The sequence below is a fragment of the Zonotrichia albicollis genome, chromosome 3, assembly GCF_047830755.1.
Source record: "Zonotrichia albicollis isolate bZonAlb1 chromosome 3, bZonAlb1.hap1, whole genome shotgun sequence".
Classification (NCBI taxonomy): domain Eukaryota; kingdom Metazoa; phylum Chordata; class Aves; order Passeriformes; family Passerellidae; genus Zonotrichia; species Zonotrichia albicollis.
In genome coordinates, this window is record NC_133821.1 from 40,732,486 (window position 1) to 40,752,052 (window position 19,567).

General features: G+C 36.2%; 1 protein-coding gene across 5 annotated transcripts in view; it reads left to right on the top strand.

Annotated features, from left to right (window-relative positions):
• Window positions 1-2,308: 2,308 nt before the first annotated feature.
• KIF6 (kinesin family member 6) overlaps window positions 2,309-19,567 on the top strand; it is a 156,570-nt gene continuing 139,311 nt past the window's right edge. Inside the window, exons 1-4 of one of the 5 annotated variants that reach the window (XM_074537230.1) lie at window positions 2,309-2,386; window positions 3,595-3,701; window positions 5,726-5,800; window positions 17,822-17,969. Coding sequence is in view for 4 of the 5 variants with exons in the window: in XM_074537226.1 (XP_074393327.1) it covers window positions 2,681-2,746; window positions 3,595-3,701; window positions 5,726-5,800; window positions 17,822-17,969 (396 nt within the window). In the remaining variant the exon portion in view is untranslated. Of the gene's footprint in view, window positions 2,387-2,460; window positions 2,747-3,427; window positions 3,520-3,594; window positions 3,702-5,725; window positions 5,801-17,821; window positions 17,970-19,567 lie in introns of those variants that run through there. The other 4 variants (XM_074537226.1, XM_074537229.1, XM_074537227.1 and 1 more) reach the window with 4 other exon arrangements.

Sequence of the window (19,567 nt, forward strand, 5' to 3'; positions counted from 1 at the left end):
ATGACAGCCCTAAGCATTTTAATGCTGTACAGAAAGCAGAAGAACACAAGGGTTGTAGGACTTTGGCATGATACTTGAGGTAACATTTTTTGATAGTTCAACTTTTTCACATTCCATTCAAATACCTAATTTTCTGTATTACCACACCTTTTTACTATAAAGGTTGTACTGTTTCTGGCAGTGCTCACATAGCAAACGCAACAGATACTGTACCTAAATTTAGGCCACATTTCAGAGTTTAATTTCTGGTCACTTAAGGAGTGTTTTTGGTCATGTAAAAGATACATATTTAGCATTAATGTTTTCAGGAGTTGGATGATGAAACAAATTCAGGATTTGGCAAGAGTTTTGGCCCTTCATCCTGCCCAGTTGATCTATGGAAAGATTGTGTTCTAATTGTTATCTCAGCCAAAGGGCATGATAGTTGCCAAGAGTAAGTAAAGTCTATGAAAAGTAAAACTTTGAGATAAAAAAGAGAGGACTTTAAAGTTTGGGCTATTATAAAACTTAGAAGGCTGTTTATTTGGAAGCATAGTAAGTTGTTAGGTGACATAATGGAAAACAAGTCCTTGAATTGCCACGTCCAGTATATATTGTGACCAGTATTATTTGCTAAGTGGAAGAAAATTACAATGGTAAAGGCAGATGATTCATTTTGATGCTCTATTACTTCAGAAGGCAACGGCTGACCTTTTTAAAATATGGAATTTCCAGATCCCATAAGTTATACAGTCATATAATTATTTCAAGTCTATAGGTTGCTTGTGTTGTGGGGTGCACTTCTCAAATCCTGCAGCTGAAGAAAGTGACACGTCTTTGAAGTTTAACATAAATGCAAATGCTGAAAATTCCTCAAGTACAAGGTGATTTCCCAGGGAATACAGTAAGAAGATCTCACAGTAAATTTACAGCAAACCAAAACTTTTCATGCCTCCAGCATATCATCTCTAGACCTGTACATTTTTAGTTAGATGTCACCTTCAGGCCTTTCTTTAAAGGCCATTCTTTTATTCTGGAAGCAGCTTGAGTCTAAACTGGCTCATTGGTTTCTCTGTGCCATAGCACATTCAGACTATCCTATGGTAAAACAGTGTGTCTTCACTGTGCCACTGGCTCAGAGTTTACAGCTCAGGCTTCAGGTTGAAGAAAGGCACCTAAATCATTTGCAGAGCAGGCTTGGCCCCAGAAGCAATAGTGTCATTCACTCAGCTCCATACTCCAGCTACTGAACATGGGCAGACACAAAATGGCTTTCCTCACAATTAACTGCAATATTATAATATCTGATGCCTGACTAATTAATATTCCAGCTAAGCTGCTAAATAACACAGTTGACTAGTAAATGTGCAGTTTTCTGTCTAGAAGTAGGAAAAAGTGTACTGTCCTGCATAATTTCAATTCCAAACAAGCAAACCAACATTTCAGTTCCCAAAACTTCAATTAAACACCACAATTCTTTCAGAGATCTGGAACTGAAATTATTTATGCTTCCCTCCCAAATTCTGATCTCTTAGTTGAAATTCATCAAACACTATGTTCTTCTTCCTTCTTGGCTGCAATTGTTTCCCTACCTGTAGTCACTTCTGCTTCTAATGTCACCTTTGACATCCCTATCCCTACTGACAAGAGGCAACCTTTTTTTCATAATTTTGGAGCAATGCTGAGAAGATAATTACTGCTTATTCCATTACCCCATTGCAATGTCCTGTTTTTCCTTCACTCTTTATTTAATCATAAAGTAATATTTTCCATTTGTTTTCATTTTTACCCTTTTGACTTTTTGCTCTTGACTTTAGATGGTGATCAGCCTCTTTCTATTTTATTCCCTGAAGGCTCACTACTTATGCCTTGTACAGTTTCTGAGCCAGTTATTTGCTTAGCTGAGAGAACAGAGCCTTTTCCTACTGTTTTTCCTATTTGGAATACAAGCTTATCATACTTTTACCATATCTGAGTTTGAGAAATTTCTATCCTCCTCCATAATTAAGTCCCTGATTTTCCACTTCATTTAAATTAGTGTGCTTGCAATCACTGTAATGTCATCCATGCCACTATATGCCGCTAAAACTAAGGCCAAAATGCAATTGTGTTTGTGTGGCTCTTCAGTGACCACTTCACAGAATAATGGGGTTCTGCTCTTACTGCTCTCTAATGTTAGCCCTTGTAGCAAGACAACATCTTTTTCCCCTAGATTTTGTTTTGTTTTTTGTGTGTGTGTTTTTTTTTTCTCGACCAATTTTATATTAGAATAAAGGAGTTGATGTCCTTAGTGCCTATAATCTTGGTATTTCTCCCCAAGATGTTTCAACTGCATAAAGACGGAAGACCTTCTCTTGAGCCTGACACAGGTGCGGGACTGAGCCGGGAGATCCCCGCGGACAAACAGGTGGGGCACAAGAGATCAGGCGGGGGATCCGGAGCGCTCCGCATGCCCTCCATACCTCTGGGCCGCGGGGAGCCGGCACGATGAGACGGGCAGGCGGTCCCCTGGGCCAGGCGGAGCCCGGCCGCTCCGCGCTCCCTGGTGCCGTGTGCGGGCCTGGTTCCCTGTGAGGGCCGGGAGCGGCGGGCCTGGTTCCCTGTGAGGGCCGCTCCGCGCTGCCCGGGGCCGTGTGGGGGCGGCGCGTGCCCGCGGGCCGTGCCCGGTTACCGTTGCCGGGGCCCGGCGGTGGCGGCGGGGATGGTGAAGGAGACGATCCAGGTGTACGCGCGGGTGAAGCCGCTGGGCAGGCGGCAGCAGGCGGGGGTAGGTTTGGGAGCTGTGTCCCGGGGGTGCGCTGGGGATGCCGGGGAGAGCCAAGGGCTGGCTGGGGACCCTCGTTCCTCGCCCAGGTGCGGGCAGAGGAGCGGAGCCCATCCCCTTCGAGTGGCTCGGGCGGCTGGCGGGGGCGGAGATGCTGGTACGCGGGTGGGTGTGCGGCGAGAAGCTCCTGCTGTCCGAAGCCGTAGGAAGTTCATAAAATCACTAAGTAGAGGAGTTTAGGCTGTAACTGTTGGGGGAGTGGCTGAGGAACTTTCTCAGCCACTATTACAGAAGGGCTCCGCCGGAAAGCGCTTGACCAGCGTCACTGGGTTTGTGCAGCTCAGCGGTGCTCTGAGCAAGGGAGGGCAACGCGTTGCTCCCAGTGTACACCCAAGGGATAATAAAGATAATGAAAGTGTTTCTCAGGAACCGTGCATTTAGGTCTCAATTGCCGTCTTGTTTTAAACCAGCTGTTCTCAAGCCTTTGTCTTGCCATAGCCTTTCCTAATGTAGTCTTTCAGATTGTTTTGAGAGGTTTGCACTGGGGGGCGTACTTTGTTTTTTTATAACATTACAGATATCAAAGTGGTTTAGTAAACAAATTATGTCAAAGAGGCTGCGCTTTTGTTTCAAGTGTGATTGTGGTGTTTACATGGTGACAGGGTAATGCTGTTATGTGCTGGGTTTGTTGTGTAGTAGTTAAGGGAGATCTGCTCACGTATTCAGTGCAATTTGTAACAAGTTTGTCTCCAGACAATTACAGGTGCTAAGCTTAGGTGAGTGTTGTATCTAAGCGTAACGCTGTTCTGTTGATGACGTTATTCTGTGAATTTGTATCCATCCTTTATTAGAGTTATTCCGTTGATAATGAGGAACCTCTGTCCAGTCTGGAGATTACTGTGCCACGTGACTTAGCAGATGGATTCATCAATAATAAACGGGAAAGCTACAAGTTCAAGTGAGTTGAAGTCTTATCTTTGTACCTTTAGTGACTTACAGTGTTATGTGTAGTGATACAGGTCTATAGACTCAGGAAAAGTCTAAAATTAAATTATGGTATAGATGGGTTTATTTTTTATATAACTCCTGTAACTAGAGGAATACATCAGGACAGGCTCTTCGCCACACCAGGTCTGATAGCATTGGATAAAATTGTCATACTATTGTCTGTCCATTGCAAGTCATGTATTTCTAAATCTCATCTCAAAGATACATTTACCAATTCTTCTATTTTGCACTTTGTTTTGAACTTATGTATGAAGACTGAATCAGGACTGTATGTTATCTTGTGATCTTATGAGTTGCCCTAGACTGGCTAAAGTCTTGATGTAAAACATTCTGTTTGGAAACTGTGTTTCAGACATAGCCAAAGCAAAGTAACAAAAACCAGAAACTGTTGACAGAAGTAAATTCTTGGTTTGAGAGTGTAAATATTTTTTAGTAACTTAAAATCAGTACAACAATATCAAACATTTTTATTAATTCAACAGAAAAGTGAGGCAACACTTTAAAATTTTGGTGATGAATAAAGCTAGATATATCAACTCTTATGATGAGGTCAAGACTGTCTTTTTCCAATTCAGTTATGCTTAATTTTTTATAGTAAACAACAAGTAATTTTTTTCTCTATGCTATTAAAAAAGAGAGCGCCACATAAACAACTGCAGCTCAGACTGATGTAGTTTTACATCAGCTAAGGTAACCTGCTTGGAAAAGAGGAGCTCCCCTCTCCAAATAGATTCATATGCAACTACCTTAGTCTGTAAATGCCCAAGCCTGACTTAATTAATGCAGATATTTTTGTCTGACTTCATAATTCATTAAAAAGTCTGAGATGCATTTTGAGAAACCTTATGACTTACTATCCTTAAAACAATGCCAGAATAATTGTTTGAGTTACTTGACTGATTAGCAGGATAGAATAAATGCTTTCATGTTTTGTGTGTTGCATTTGTCTGTGATGCTGCACCCACTGCATGGGTCAGCACGGTGCTTTTCTACACATCCAGTGTCCCCAAGGCCTTCCTACACACCCTGGGAAGTTCTGTGCACAGATAGAGTTCCAAATAAGGAGGGCAACACAGCAGGGCACCAGCACTATGGGGAGCTGCTGGAACATGTGGATGACAACTTCCTAACATACAGTTAAGACAATCAGGATGTTTACAAACGTGCACAAACTGTTGAGGGATATTAAGCCTGGAGGTAGCTTTGACTGCAGTGGCTGTGAGATAATGAAATTCAGGATACTGAGAGAAGAGAGTTAGGCAAAAAGCAGGATCACATCCCCGGACTTCATAAATACAGACTTTGGCTTGTTTGTGGATCTGCTTGTAAGAATTTGAAGACACATTCCTGGAGAGATGACCAGGAAAACTGGCCGATTTTCAAGGGTCACCTGCTCCAAGCTCAAGAATAGTGCATCCACATGAGCAGAAATGATGCAGAGGCAGCAGGAGGATTGGAACAAATGGTCCCTTCCAATCTCAAGAATTCTGATTCTGTAAAATAACTGCAGCTATTTTATATAGAAAGTGACAAAACATAATTAAATATCTCATTGTGACCTATAGTAATTGTGCAGCAGAATGAAGGAAATTGCTTGGAAAAATGTGAGCCTGGCTGTACTGGTGGGATGCTGTATTTGGTTATAGTGTAATCTATTTATCCAGGCTTCAGTGTGGTGCCAGTTACAAACACTAATTCTCTTGATGGTTTTAAAATACGGTTTATTTTTTTCTAAGCCACATCATTTTATCAGAGGATTTTATTGTACAGATCTTGTCAAAGCAGCTCTGTGTACAGCCTATTTATGTACAATAGCACAACAGCAAGCTGTGGTTAAGACTACAGGGAAAACATTGTACTAAGTTATGTAAGCCTAATGATGTAAACATTGACTATTACAAACACAAACAAAAATGTATGAATCAAGTACTGTTTTAACATTCTAAGCAATTATTATTTGCTTAATATTTTCAGATTTCAGAAAATTTTTGATCAAGAGGCAAAACAAGATGTGATTTTTGACAGCATTGCCAAACCAGTAGCAGAATGGTATGTTGTTGATCCTGCATGTAACCAGGGAAAAGCTATTTCTGCTTTTGTTGTGTTACTTGAAGGAGAGCTGTCAAGCTTTGTCTTGTTGCTGTAAAAGTAAATTGATTTTCTAACTTACTAAATACTGACATGTCTGAATCTAGGAGATATACAATCCCCTGAGAATGTTATGCATACTAATGTTCCTTTTTTGACTCTTCAAATAGCAATGCTCCTGTTGCCTCTTTTGTTGTATAGCAATAGAAATCTGTGCCCAATTTTCTTTCCTTTTTTTGTCTGTAATATAAGCTGACTTCATTGCCTTGCAATAGTATTTTCTATATAGTTTAATGCAGAGGTAAACCTAATGAAAATTTTATTCCCCCCATATAATTTTCATTAAGCTAGGGACTCTCACTAATGTTTGTCGAGATATTCCTAAGTCTTGTCATTACTTCTGTTTTGCCATGTAAAGCTCTGCTTTTGGCACTGTTTTTTTTTTTTTCTCCTCCATTTTCATAATAAAACAATGCTCATACCTGACAGTTTGCAGAGGCAAATATTTAAGACTGTTGAAGACCTCTGCATTCATTGAGTGGATTGAATGCCATTCTGAAACAGGTGGATTTTTTTCAGTGGAAAATGGATTTTATGCTGTTCTCTTTGCTCAGTTTACTGTCTGTGTTCCTGAAGTTTGTACTGGTGTGGGACAAAATCCCATGCAGGAGGAAGCAGCATTTCTGTATAGTGTTTGCTTGTTTATCAAACTTGCTGCTCAAAATCGAGACTGGTAGTGAGCTGAGAGCTGTTACTTCAAGTGCCAGCTTCTTTCTCATTCATTGTCTGACCCATCTGTTGGTTTAAGCCACGATCCTGCAAGTTATTCCTCAATGTATTGCACAGTCCTGTGTTTAGCACTGTAGGAAAACAAATTTCAGCTGGACACTCAGCCTTTCTCAAGTTGTTACAAGGAAGAAAAATATATCCATCTCTTTATAATTTTATTGTCTTTCTCCCCACTCCTCCTGTTTTTGTCTCAGAAGTCCCACATAGCAGGAAACAAATTGACAGTGAAAATGAAAAGCCAGTGAATTTGAAATTTCATTAGAATATGCTAACTAGACTAAAAATAATGCTTGTTATTTTCTCATTCAAAAGATATTTCTTTGCTTATCTGACATTATAGCTTCACATTAACTCATACACTAAATTTTAAGTATTTCTGAGTTTAATATTGACTGCAGAAAAATATCTTTATCAAATTTGAGTGTGTTTGGAAAGAGAAGCATTCAAAGTCCCATTGTTATGTACTATGGACTTAATGTTGATATGTTGAGGATAACTAACTATTAAGAAACTGGCTACTTTCTTCTCTTTGGAGTGTTTTGCTTGAATATGGAAATGTTTTCCAGTTAATGAGTTCACCTATGCAGTGTTGTATAAGTGCCCTAATAATCAGGAAGGGTGTTCTTCTCCTTTATTTCAGTGTTAGCTGATAAAAAACTTGTTTTATATATTAATTTTCTCCATTATGTAGGTTTTAGTTTCAGAGTTTAGATGTTTTTAAGTACCTGAAAGTACTTTAGTGCTATTAAAATCAATGGTGTTTTGGCAGACAGCTATCTCTAAATATCTCTAAGTCTTTGTCTTTAATGCTGAAATTGACTTATACAACCATTCTTAATGAAATCAAAATTGCCTCTGAGCATTATAATGGGGTTAAGGTTGTGTTCTAAACTATGCCTATGTTACTGATAATGTTACTCATGCTTTTATAATAGACTAGACAATAAGTGAAGTATGTTTATGTTTTTTGTCCACTCCCTTAATTTTTTACCTATTTGTAGACACAAATATAAATTTCAAAATAAATTCAGAGTCATTAAGTTCCTTGGCTAATGGAATCCTGAACTGGGCCTGAAATTTGTCTCACTCTGTGGTTAATGATACCATTTTGTTTTCCATCATGGAGAGAATAAGAATTGCTCTGTTTCTCTTGGAGACCAGTTTTTCACAGTAAAATGTCCTTCATTATTTGTTTCTTTCACAGTCAATATTCTCTTGCGTGAAAAAGCTGTTGCAAGTGCACATGTTTCTGTGTTAGAGTGACTTTACTAAGGGAACAAATTTTGTGTGTGTATTGCCAGTGAAAAGAAAGTAGCAGGAAAATATCAATGAAATAGTTCAGTAACATTTTGAGGTTCTTTGTCATGCATTCTTGCAGTCCTGAGAAAATTCAGTTAGAGACTTGAATGCTTAGGAAAAAAAAAAAAAATCTTGGGCATTGTTTAAACTAAAACCAGAAAGGCAATGCTCAGGATTCTAAAATCTTTCTATTTTGTTCTTGGATGGATGGAAATTGGATGCAACTTTTTCTCTTTTTCTTTTTTTTTTTTTTTTCTTTTTAAGTAGGTTTTCTTTGATGTTGGGCCACTTCTCTTTCTCTAAGTCCAGTTACATTGTCATCTTGCCTGTGGTTTCAGAGGCACCAGACATTAGTTAGTTTAATTTGTTTCTTCAGTCAAAAGTGCCAACCTCTGCAAACCATTATAAACATATGACTTGCTTGAACTTTATTAGTTTTTTTCTGTCCTTGAGTCATCTCTTACATTGTTTCTTTTCCTTCTAATTTTAAATATATATTCTTGATAATGTTTTTGTGCAGAGTTTAAGAAGCACCACTAATTCTGTTACTGTATCAAAACCAGAGAAAATAAATAACACCCTACTTTAAAAGTTTGCTAATGGCTAAGCATTGCTTTAGCCTCACAACTAAACAAGGGTACTCTCAAAATTTCAAATATTAGCATTATGTTTATGTATGCAACCAGAAATTAAGTAGAAAATGTTAACTGTTTTGAATTTGTTAATTTTTCAGTTTTAAAATGAACTGAAAACTCAATGTTTCGGTATTAGATTTCTTTTTTTTTTTAAAGAATAGCATTTGAAAATATTTTCATTTGTCATGCAAATAAGAATTAACTTAGCTGTTTATAAACCTAATGTCAATCACCTGTGATCTTTTGAAAAATCTGATGGCCTTGGGGATGATGCTCCCACTTCTGCAGGTTCTGATTTCTGATGGGTTACATTTATCCTAAGAATTAGCATCTGTAATATACAAACTACTTCAGTTGACTCTCAGCTGGTTTTGTGGGGCTGCTGTCTGCTGTGTAGTATTACAGAAAATGTAGTAAAAACATTTTTATTAACAGTTATTCATTTTATACCTGGATATATTTGTCACACAATGTTAAAAGTAGGGATCAGCCTCACAAAGACCAGTAGAATCTATATAGAGCAAAAGGACACATTGTTTCTGATGTCATCTTGAAAGAAATATAGCCATAACTTTCCCCTAAATTGAGAAATTAAAAATGCTTGCTGTTCTTTCTCAAAGTGAGTGCAGTTAAGAGGCAATAAAAAGTGAGAAGTGTCATTGATATTTCTTCTCAAATGACTGTTAGTTGCTTGTTTGTTTTGACATAAATTGTGCAATTTAGAGTTGTTCAAGAAGGTTGCTTAATTTAAGTTACAGTTTGACAGTTTTGATTCAGAATATCTTTGTGTCACTTATCTGTTATAGTGTTTATGGTGAAATTCTAAATATATTTAGAGATCTTGGTCAAAACAAGAAAATATATTACTTTGTTTTTTTTTCCTGGAGGAAAACTTCTGAAATTTCTAAGGAAACTTGCCTGCACTAATTTCTCAAAAACAGTTGCATTCAAATCAGTTTTGTTTTTTAAAGATGAAGCATTACCAATTTGGATTTGTTCCACAGATCTGCAAAGACATAAAGAAAAAAGAAGTCATACTGAGATAATTTGTTTATTTTAATTAAAAGGAACTTTAGTAAGACTAAAGGTAACTTTAGTCTTACCTCTGAGTGTTAGAAGATACCTGAAAGCTGAGTCTCTGTGAAGATAAATTCTCCTGAAAACTTATTTTCCAGATCCTTGAAATGAAGTTCTTCCTTCCTTTAATCTTCAATATAATTTGGAAGGGGGAGAAGGGGTGGAGGGGGCTGGTTTTGCCAGGATTTGGTTAATTTATTTTTTTAATATTGATGAATTGAGATTTCATGAGATAGAAGGAAGGAAAATGAGGGACACTGATTAAAAAAAAGTTCAAATCTGCAGGAACAGATAAAGAGAGGGCCAACAATATCCAAATATCAGAGATATTGGTGACTTCTGCTTTTTTCATTAGTTGAATGTTTTGTAGTACTGAATATTTGTTTTGACCACATGATTTTATGTTACCACTCATTTAAAATGAAGATGACAGAACTCAGGTAGAAATGATAATATGAAGCCAAAATAAACTAAGAAAATTAAATAAGTTTTTAAGATCAAAGTTGTTTCTTGTTCTCAGGATTTTCTTTTACTTACTTAAAGTACAGAATTTAGTCTTACGTAATAAGGGGTTTTCAGTGTTTTATTTATTTGTATTGAAAACTTTCACTTTGAATTTTTTAACCTATTAGAATAATTAGGTAAAAAGAGGTCGCTGTAGGTCATCTGGACCAATCTTCTGAGGAAACCAAGTCTGGCTTCTAGGTCATGTTTCTCAGACCCTCGTCCAATAGAGATGCAAAAATGTCCAAAGATGGGAATCCCACAATTAGTCTGGGAACCTGTTCCAAGGCTTTACTATTCTCACTGTGAAGAATATTTTCCTTATAGGCACTTGGAGTTTCTTCTCTTGCCACTTGTGACCCCTGCTTTGTTATTCTACCAGTGTAAACCTCTGGGAGGAAGGTGGTAGTTAGGTAGGTGTAAGGCTTTCTCTTTGCTGGGTTGATAGGAAACAGTTCACTTGGCTTCTTGTGCATGACATGCTGCAGCCTGAATTCAGTTGGTTCTGACAGGCTCATTCCAGTTTCTTTAGTGCATTTTTCATCTGCTGGGGAGCCCAAAAATTGGGGACAGAAGTCAAGGAGGAGAGTTTCTTTTCCTTTTTTTTTCTTTTTTTTTTTACTCATTTTGTAGGTAACTGTTCTGTTTGATTCAGCAAAAAAAAGGTTCAGCAGCAGAGGAAGCAGAGTTCTTGGCTATACTTAGGCAAAAGGCTCCCTAAAGTCTCATTAACAATGAGCACAGAAACAAATGAAAAGTTCTGTGTCCGTAAGCTTTAAATAGAACAAATGATCTTCACTGGAAATTGAAACAAAATGTAGTCAGAAAACCCAACCACAATAGAACAACCTCAGTCTGCTTTCAACCTCTGTCTACTGTCGCTGGGCTTTTACCACTATTTATATTGTCTCAGATACTCAAGGACAAAGTACTGAATGATATTTTAGACTGTAGTAGCTACCCATAAATTGTCTAGCTCTCACTTGAGGAATTTCTCACTTGAGGAATGTTAGGTGGTTGTAAATATAACATATCTATCAATTTAAATGGAATTGCTTCCATGAGTTATACTTCTGTATCACCCTATATTTAGGAATTAGCTTTCAGGAATGAGACAAGGCAGTGGAGTGACTGAAGTGCCTGCTGATACCTCTGTAACAGCATTCATTTACATAGGAGTCTGAACTGAATTTTCAAATAAAAGTTCGTATCTCACTGTGCATGTTTTAAATCACCACTAATTACAAGTTAGAACATGCAAGTTACTTGATAAGTGAGTGAGAAACTTGGGGGGAAACAAAACCCCAAGATATTGCTCTCCTTTACCTTCATGTAAAAAATTGTCCTGTGCTTGATAATGTATAGTTTCTCAAGGTCCAAAGGGCAGAAGAGACCACATGTCATAATTAATTTTTCATGAAGCCAAAACTGATTTTCTTGAGCAATCATCATTACATAAGCTTTTATGTAACAACACTTTGGTTATTAATTGGTGATCATGTTTTACTGAAAGTGGAATATATAAGGAACATTTGTTTCAGCCTTCTGTTTTTCTATGTCTCTTTTTCAAAACAAGAGATGTACTAAAATTAAGAGTATTCCATGTTAATTGGAAAAAATATTTGTAGAATGTATGTTGGGAGTTTCTAAGGTATTTGATGTACTTTTGATGCATGCAGAGAAGTGTAAATCCTGTAGTATGTTCAAGCATTTACAGCAGCAAAAATTTGCTGCATCAAATTTTTCTGCTAAAACTCAGAGACATATTGGAAAGATGGTCGTTGAATTGAATAAGCTGTGGATCATGATCTCAATATTTTCCAGGTAGAGAATTCTTTCCCAATTGAAGGAAAGTATGCCTTAGTATTCTGGTTAGAAAAAATACTAAAAGTATTGTAATTTCTGTCTCAAACACTGTTGTTGGGGGAGATATTTTTGGTAGTCTGTGTCATAGCTGGAGGTAAATTAAAAATTTTCAAGTTTTATCCCATTATGTTGCTGCCATAATATATGATTAGGTTTAATCAGCAGTGGTATCAAATCAACCTCCTTAGTGAGCTGTGTACACAAACCACCTTTTGCTTGGAAAAGGTGTGATTTAAATCCTAGGCAATGTAGAGGATATATGCAATGCTTTCTTTTTGTTTAAACTTGTTACTGTTCAGCTCTGTAAGGTAAAACACAAGCTGTTGTGTTGCTAGAAACCAACACTAAGTTTTCGGTGCTTGATCAGAAAATAAGCATTCAGTTCTTTGAGTAAAATGTAAGATCAGATCTAATCCTTTTCTAAATTATAATCATCTTGAAGAGAACCTATAATTTGATGATAAATTATAATGCAAAATACAACAATAAAGAAGATTTAAGCATGTAATAAACAATAATTATTCATACTTTGGGAGTTGCTCGCCTGCAATTTATGCTGTTATTTGCTTTTTTCCCATGCACTCTCTTATTCTGTTTTCCACCATGCCAAATCTTTTTGCACTGTTTTGTGTTGTTCAATGATATTAACTTTGCTAAGGAGACTTTCTTATTACATAAATACTCCTAGAGTTTATAATGCTTATCAAACAATCATGATGTTTCTTCATCAATATTTTGTTTTAAATCACCTTTTCTTACAATGATCAAAAAGACAAGACTAACATTTATCATCCCACGCACCTCAAGATGCAGAAAGCTTATGTAGATATGGTCATATGGATGTACATTTCCACCATATGAAACAAATGTTTTTTTTCTTACATTCAGTTTTTTAACATGTGAAACTTCATATGACTTGACCACATGTATTTTCACTGAAATACAAAAATAAATATTCAATTTTAAAATGTATATTTACCAAGTGTTCACATAATTATAATTTATGCTACAAAATCTGGAGATTCTGATATTCTGGTACCATGAGTTAAATCTAAAACATTGATAGTCTATTTGTTTAGTTCTGCCCTCTTTGAATTTGCAACTGACTTTTTGGAGCCTTTCTTGACAGTCATGAAACAAATCTTCCACACATTAATAAGTCACGAAGACACCTCAGTATATTAAATTAGATTGAAATGCAACCTTTTTCAGAGCTGTTGCATGTCCATGTTTTCCCTGAAATGTCATGTTTTTTTTGGAAATCTTAGCTTAACAGAATTTGAAGTCTTGGCCATGTTTCTTTGAGATTTCCTTATATGGAGAAATTCAGGTCAATGAGATTTGTCCCCATTCAATTCATCTTATTGTCCACAGGTATGAACTTTAACAAATCAGACTTGCTGCTCATGCATGTGGCAAATTCAGTTTCCCTTGACACATGTAAGTTTGTTCATGTTTTCCAGATAGAAACATAGAATATGTGGTTATAAGAAGTACAAGCAAAGCCAAATCAATGACTTGTTAGAAATCGACTTTTTAATATATATTATTCTTCTCTCATAGAGAGTAAGTCTATCACAAAGTGTTACAAATATATGCCTGCATGTTTTAGTGAATAATGAAAATGATCCCTTTCAATTCTGTAATAGAATGAAACAAACATGCAAATTTAGGGAAGATTTTGAGCATTGTATTTTAAAGGGTTTTTTCTCTGAAGTAGGTGTTTTTAGGTCTAGCTTGGTATTGATAAAAAAAGACTCTCCAGTAACTCTGGCAATCGTAACTTTGGTAAAAGATGCTATAGACAGATTTCTCCAACAGTGTTTTAGCTAATCTGTCTGGAAGTTGTCCATGAATTTCTGAACAGGGTGCTATACAGTGTTGTATAAGTGCATGAAATATCTTTTCTGCAAAGCTTCTCCTTGGATTATGGGTCTTTAATATGTTTTGTTTGAAGCAGTAAAGAGACTACTTATTCCACAAAATGTCTTGTTAACCATGCCAAAATTCATCCTTTGGAGAGAAAAAAAATATCTGGGTATTCTGATAACACCAAGGATGCATGACTGAAAATACACTTTTAGTGTATTATTTTTATTTATGTGAAGTTGTAAGTCCTCACATGACTAGCATCGCTATCCATGTGAACTTGTGTAGTTTCAAACACTGAGTATAACAAAAATTTGTGACTTTTGTTCAGAGACTCTGAAGAGCAAAGATGCAGACTATTCCTGTGGGAACTGCCATCTTGCAAAGTAGGTTTTACTGAAAAGGCAGAAAAAAGCTGCTGATTCAGCAACGAATCATTTTCACTACTGTTGGGGACAACTTTAATTTGCAAGTGAGCGTCTTTGAGGATCCCTTTGGTAGATGCTGTTTAGAAAACATGCTCTTCTCTTGTCTCATCATAATGGGTGTTGGCAACTTTTTGGTACCTGCTGCAGTTACATTTTAGGATGAAAGAGACAATATGTATATTATCTGCTCACTATACTGACTTCTAGCATCTGAGGGACCCATCGCTTTGCCCAGGGTAATTATGCAGTATACTTTGATGTTGTTTTCATAAACAGCATTTTATGGGTGGCTAACAGTTTATGAAAGTTTTTAAACTTTTTATTTTCCTAAAGGAATTGTGCATCTTGGGTTAAAAATACTATGTACAAATCTTAAGCTTCCTGAGTATTTCGTAGATATTTATTAATTTATTGATTTGGTATTGGGCCATCTAAATGTAGTTAAACTTTCAATGTTAAACTCATTGGGAAAATAAGCTATAATTAGATTGATGGAGTTTTGGTTGGGGTTTTTTTGCCTTGAAATACTTAAAATTTGAAAAGAGCAAAGTATGTCTCCAACAAGTATATTCTATGGTGATAAGTTGTCCACAAGGCTCATTGCTAGAAACATCCTGTATGGCCATTGATTCCAAATGAAGTTACTTAAAATAAGTGTGAATAAGACACATCAGACCTGGATTTTTATTACTTAATCCATGTTATCACATGCAGACATTCAAAACTGACATTGACTAATAGTCACACTATTATACTTAGAATGGTAGTTATATCTCTTCAGTTTTGAAATGTTCTTTCATAAGTATATATGTATGCACAAAATTAACTTTTGTGTAGTTCATAAGTTTTGTTTTCTCTCCACAAACAAGCTGATGTAGTAGAGGCTTTTCACTTTCACTGCATCTTCCCCTCTACTTTTCAGGAGGCAAGATCATGGTCTACAACTCACTTCTGAGCCAAAGGAGTTTTGTCAGTCCTGCCTGAGCTCCTAGTCCCTTGTCTCTTATTTATGAAAGTGTTTTGCTTCTCAGACTTAGAAAGGGAGTTTGTTTTCCATCCTGTCCTCATGGAGTTGCTTGTTGCTCTTAGAGGGCTTTGCCAGCAGTTTCACTGGTACTATTGGAAGTCTTCTTTCCTTACAGGCTTCCTTAGCACCTCAAGTCCTTAAACTGACTTGCTGGTATGACTCTGAAAGAAAGGCATGCATGTTGTAAATATGGACAGGATGCAGTTATTTGTATGTATTATACACACACACATATCGATACTCACACATAAATTTGGAAAATAATGTTGACTTTTAGCTCAGAATGTAAATAACATAACTGTGGAATCAAAATTATCTGTGTAATGCAATATTAAGATAACCTATAATTGCATTGGTTTAGAAGAATTCATTATTGACATGGATATGTTCACATTTTATGAGCGGTTAGGGTTTTCCAGAGAATTTTCAGAGCTGTGGTGATGTACTACAGAAAATAATATATATGAACCAAATAACAAAAAGAAAAGTCAGTGACTTTGGCAGCTGTTTTGACAGTATATGGTATGTGACATTTTATCCTGTTTACATGTGAGGTGGTTCTAAACAACAGCTTTTTCTGAGCTTGTTAGAAATCAGAATACAAACATGTTGAGTTAATAGTTTGCAGCCACATGTTTATTAGTTTTTAACACATTGCAAGATACACCTTTAAAGACAAGGAGTAAGAAAATTTAACAACTCCAGTTGCCAGCTCTGAAGAGCCAGAGAGCTCATCTGTAGGAGCTGAAGAGCAACTATACAGCATCAGAACACAGTTCCATCTAATGCACTATGTTGTCTCTCACAGGGACTAACAGACAATGCTCAGAGGAACAAAACAGAGTAAGCATGTAGAGCTGCCTCCTGCGTGTATCCTCTTAGTCTTTAGTTATTTGTAGCTTAGAAATTAGAAATTTCTAATTAGAAATTAGAAAGCAATGACTTTCTAATTTCTCTGTGATTAGTAGCCCTGAAGAAAAATGTGATTTAGTCCAATCTCTGCTGAAGCCTGTGTGACATTTTAATGTCCAAAACATGGCATGGCAAAGAGTTGCACAGCTTAACTACAATTTGCTTGAGGAATCATTTCCTCTTGTTAGGTTTGAATCTGCCATGTCTGAACTTCTGTTGATACCCCCTTCCTTCTGACAACTCATTACTGTCGTCAGCATTCAGATATTGTGACAGTGGGCACTAGAAATTCCTAAGATAGATGAATGAGGTGTTTTATCATAATAATTGTTTTGCTTTGTAACATCTGGAATCTAATATCTATATATATTCCATCTTTGTGCATTTTGGGAGCAGACGTTCACTGTAGCTCCTTTCAACATCTTTCTGGTTTTGTCTCTGACATCCTACTGAAATGGATTAAAATAAGCAATTTGGCAACTACCCAGGTCTTTAAATAAACTTTAATAATTTGGAGAATCATTGCATCTCTTGTGGCGCCAGACCAGCAACTATCTATATACATGTTTCTTTTCCTCTTACACAAGGGTTGATTTCCCTCTTTTTATTTATTAAAATAGTGGTTTATTTATCACTTCTTCTTTAAACAAATTGCACAAGAATAATTTTTACTTTTCAGTTTGTTGATCAAAATGGGTAGGTCCTTAAGCATAGTAAATCCAATCCAAAATTTAAAATGATTAAGCTTATCTACTGTTTAGTGGAAATTAGGTGGAAGTCAATAGTGGCAGTGTGGTGAATTAAAGAAATATATTTGAACTGGACTTTCATTAGGCACTTCTGCAAACAGAAATAAGAGGTGTGAAAAAGATGAATCTGAATGCCATTTTATTATGGCATGAATCTGAATGCTATGTCATTAACAGCTATTTTGTCTGTTCTATCAAAGCTTCTTGTACAGTCATAATCATGCCAGAAAAGTTTGCAATTACCAATGTGTATTTGTGTGTTTTCTTAGTAAAGGAAGATTTTATTACACTGATTTAAGCACAGGTTCTCCTGCATACCCTTTTCAAAGGATAGTCTGGTAGTTCAGTATAGTCATAGTCTCAGAATAAAAGCTGGACCCTGGTATAACAGTATCCTTAATGAGATTCTAACTATAATATAGTTTTCTCTATTTGCATTTAATGAGGTCCTATGTGAAATATTTCTTGATTCTCCTAGTGTATGAATAGCACAATTCTAGACATCTACAGTCTTTAAAGAGATTAAATGTCATCTTTGCAAAAAATCATCTGCCAAACTAAAAAGTATGAAAAGGTAGTGTAAATAGTAATAATTATGATGAACTAATAATGGATTAAGTCAAGGCATCAAGAAATCCTTCCATTCTAGATAGTTTAAATTCTATAGAATCTAGAGTATATATATTAAAGTGTACTCTTGTATTACCAAAGATAGCTTCTATGCAATTTAGAATTACTGTTAATTGCACTTTGGTTCTATACAAAGTTGGTCATGGACAACATGTTCTACCTTAAATGTTAATTATCTTCCTTTTTTAATTGTATAGTGTTTTGGCTGGATACAATGGTACTATCTTTGCATATGGTCAGACAGGCAGTGGCAAAACTTTTACCATCACAGGAGGAGCAGAACGTTACAGTGATCGAGGCATCATTCCCAGGACTTTATCTTATATTTTTGATCAATTGCAGAAGGTATGGAACATTATTTTCTGTTAATTTCTAATGTCTGGTTTCAAATATTTAACTGTTGCTTGTGGTTGTTTTTATAATAGTATTAGTGGAAGTCCTAAAACTAATACTTAACAAAAGATCTAACTTGACACGGTACTTACTGTGTGCAAGCATATATGCGTAGTTGTTTTGGCTACCTGGTTTATTGCAATAGTTGGAAAACAATGGGCATCGTTAGGGGGGCTTTTGTTGTTGTAAAACCCAGGCTATTTCAGTTGGTGCAGCATACCTTCAGATCACACAAGTGGTTCTCCTTGTCTAACACTTATATCAGCTCCACTCTGGTTTTCTATTGCATGCATTGCATTTCATTGTTGACTTTTTATGTGATGAAATGAGTCAATAAGTGAAAGGATGTGCCAGAGTAAGCACACTAATTTTTTTTTGTTATGTTTATTATGTTTGTGAGAAATTTAATTTTCTTTTAGTGTCTGAAATACTTACATGAGTCAACACAGTCAATTATTCCAGTACTTTTATAATTATAGGAGAAAGTGAAGAGAGGAGTCTGGTGTAATTTATGTTTTGTCTGTTCATTTATTCCACCAGGCCTATGACTCATTAATCTTCACATTTTAGCAAAGCCATTTAATTAAGCCAATTTAAATATGATTTGCCATTAGCATAAATCATTCCACTGTACATTTATACTCTTTCAGTTGTGTACTGCAGAATACCAATCTGTTTGCAGAAAGGTATATGGCTCACACTAACATGCCCTGTCTCAGTAAGGGTTAACAAGAGTGAGTAATTACTTTGACTCTTTGGAAGTATGGCTTTGGCAGGTAAATGTACACAGCATGTACAGGGGCACAAAAACTTGCCATTGTGGGAATGGAAATAAAAAAACACACATGATCATGGTATCTTAGACTTTCTGCTGCACTCACACAACCTCCATGGAGGACTTTTGTTGTGGAAAGTGAACAGGTTTATCGTGTAATTGCCAACAACAAACAGTGTTAACACACCAACATTCTTTTCTAATGTTAATTATGTAGTAAAGAAAAATAACTAGATGAGAATTAACTAGTATGTTTGTCAGATTCTCAACACAGAAATACGAATGTTTCCCATTTCAGACTGGGTTTTGGATCAAAAGTTATACTTAGTTACACTTATGGGGCTATTTCAATTTTCCTGCTTCCACATCATTGTTTCATATATTTTTTTTCTTAGTACATTTTCAAGGATCTCTTCTTGGTGTTTTATCTTTCCTCTTGCATTTCTTTTCATATCTGTCCCCTGTTGCATTTCTTTATACCTACAGCTATGGTTTGGAAGATGCTCAAATAGTGGCGAAGAATCATTTGCCTTCTAACCCTAAGTAGTATGAAACAGGAGAAAGTGAAATCAGGGACATGAAATGCAAGACTTGTTAAGCTCTTACTTGGACAAAGCACAATTTGAAACCAAAGAAACAAAATTGGAGAACTAAATGAGAAGCAAATCAAGCCCTTTGTTTTTAATAACACCTCCTTTTAATTTAGAAATTCTCCTATTTCCATGGCATCCTGTTTGAACTGTTCCTTACTACATTTTTTCCATCCATCTGTAGT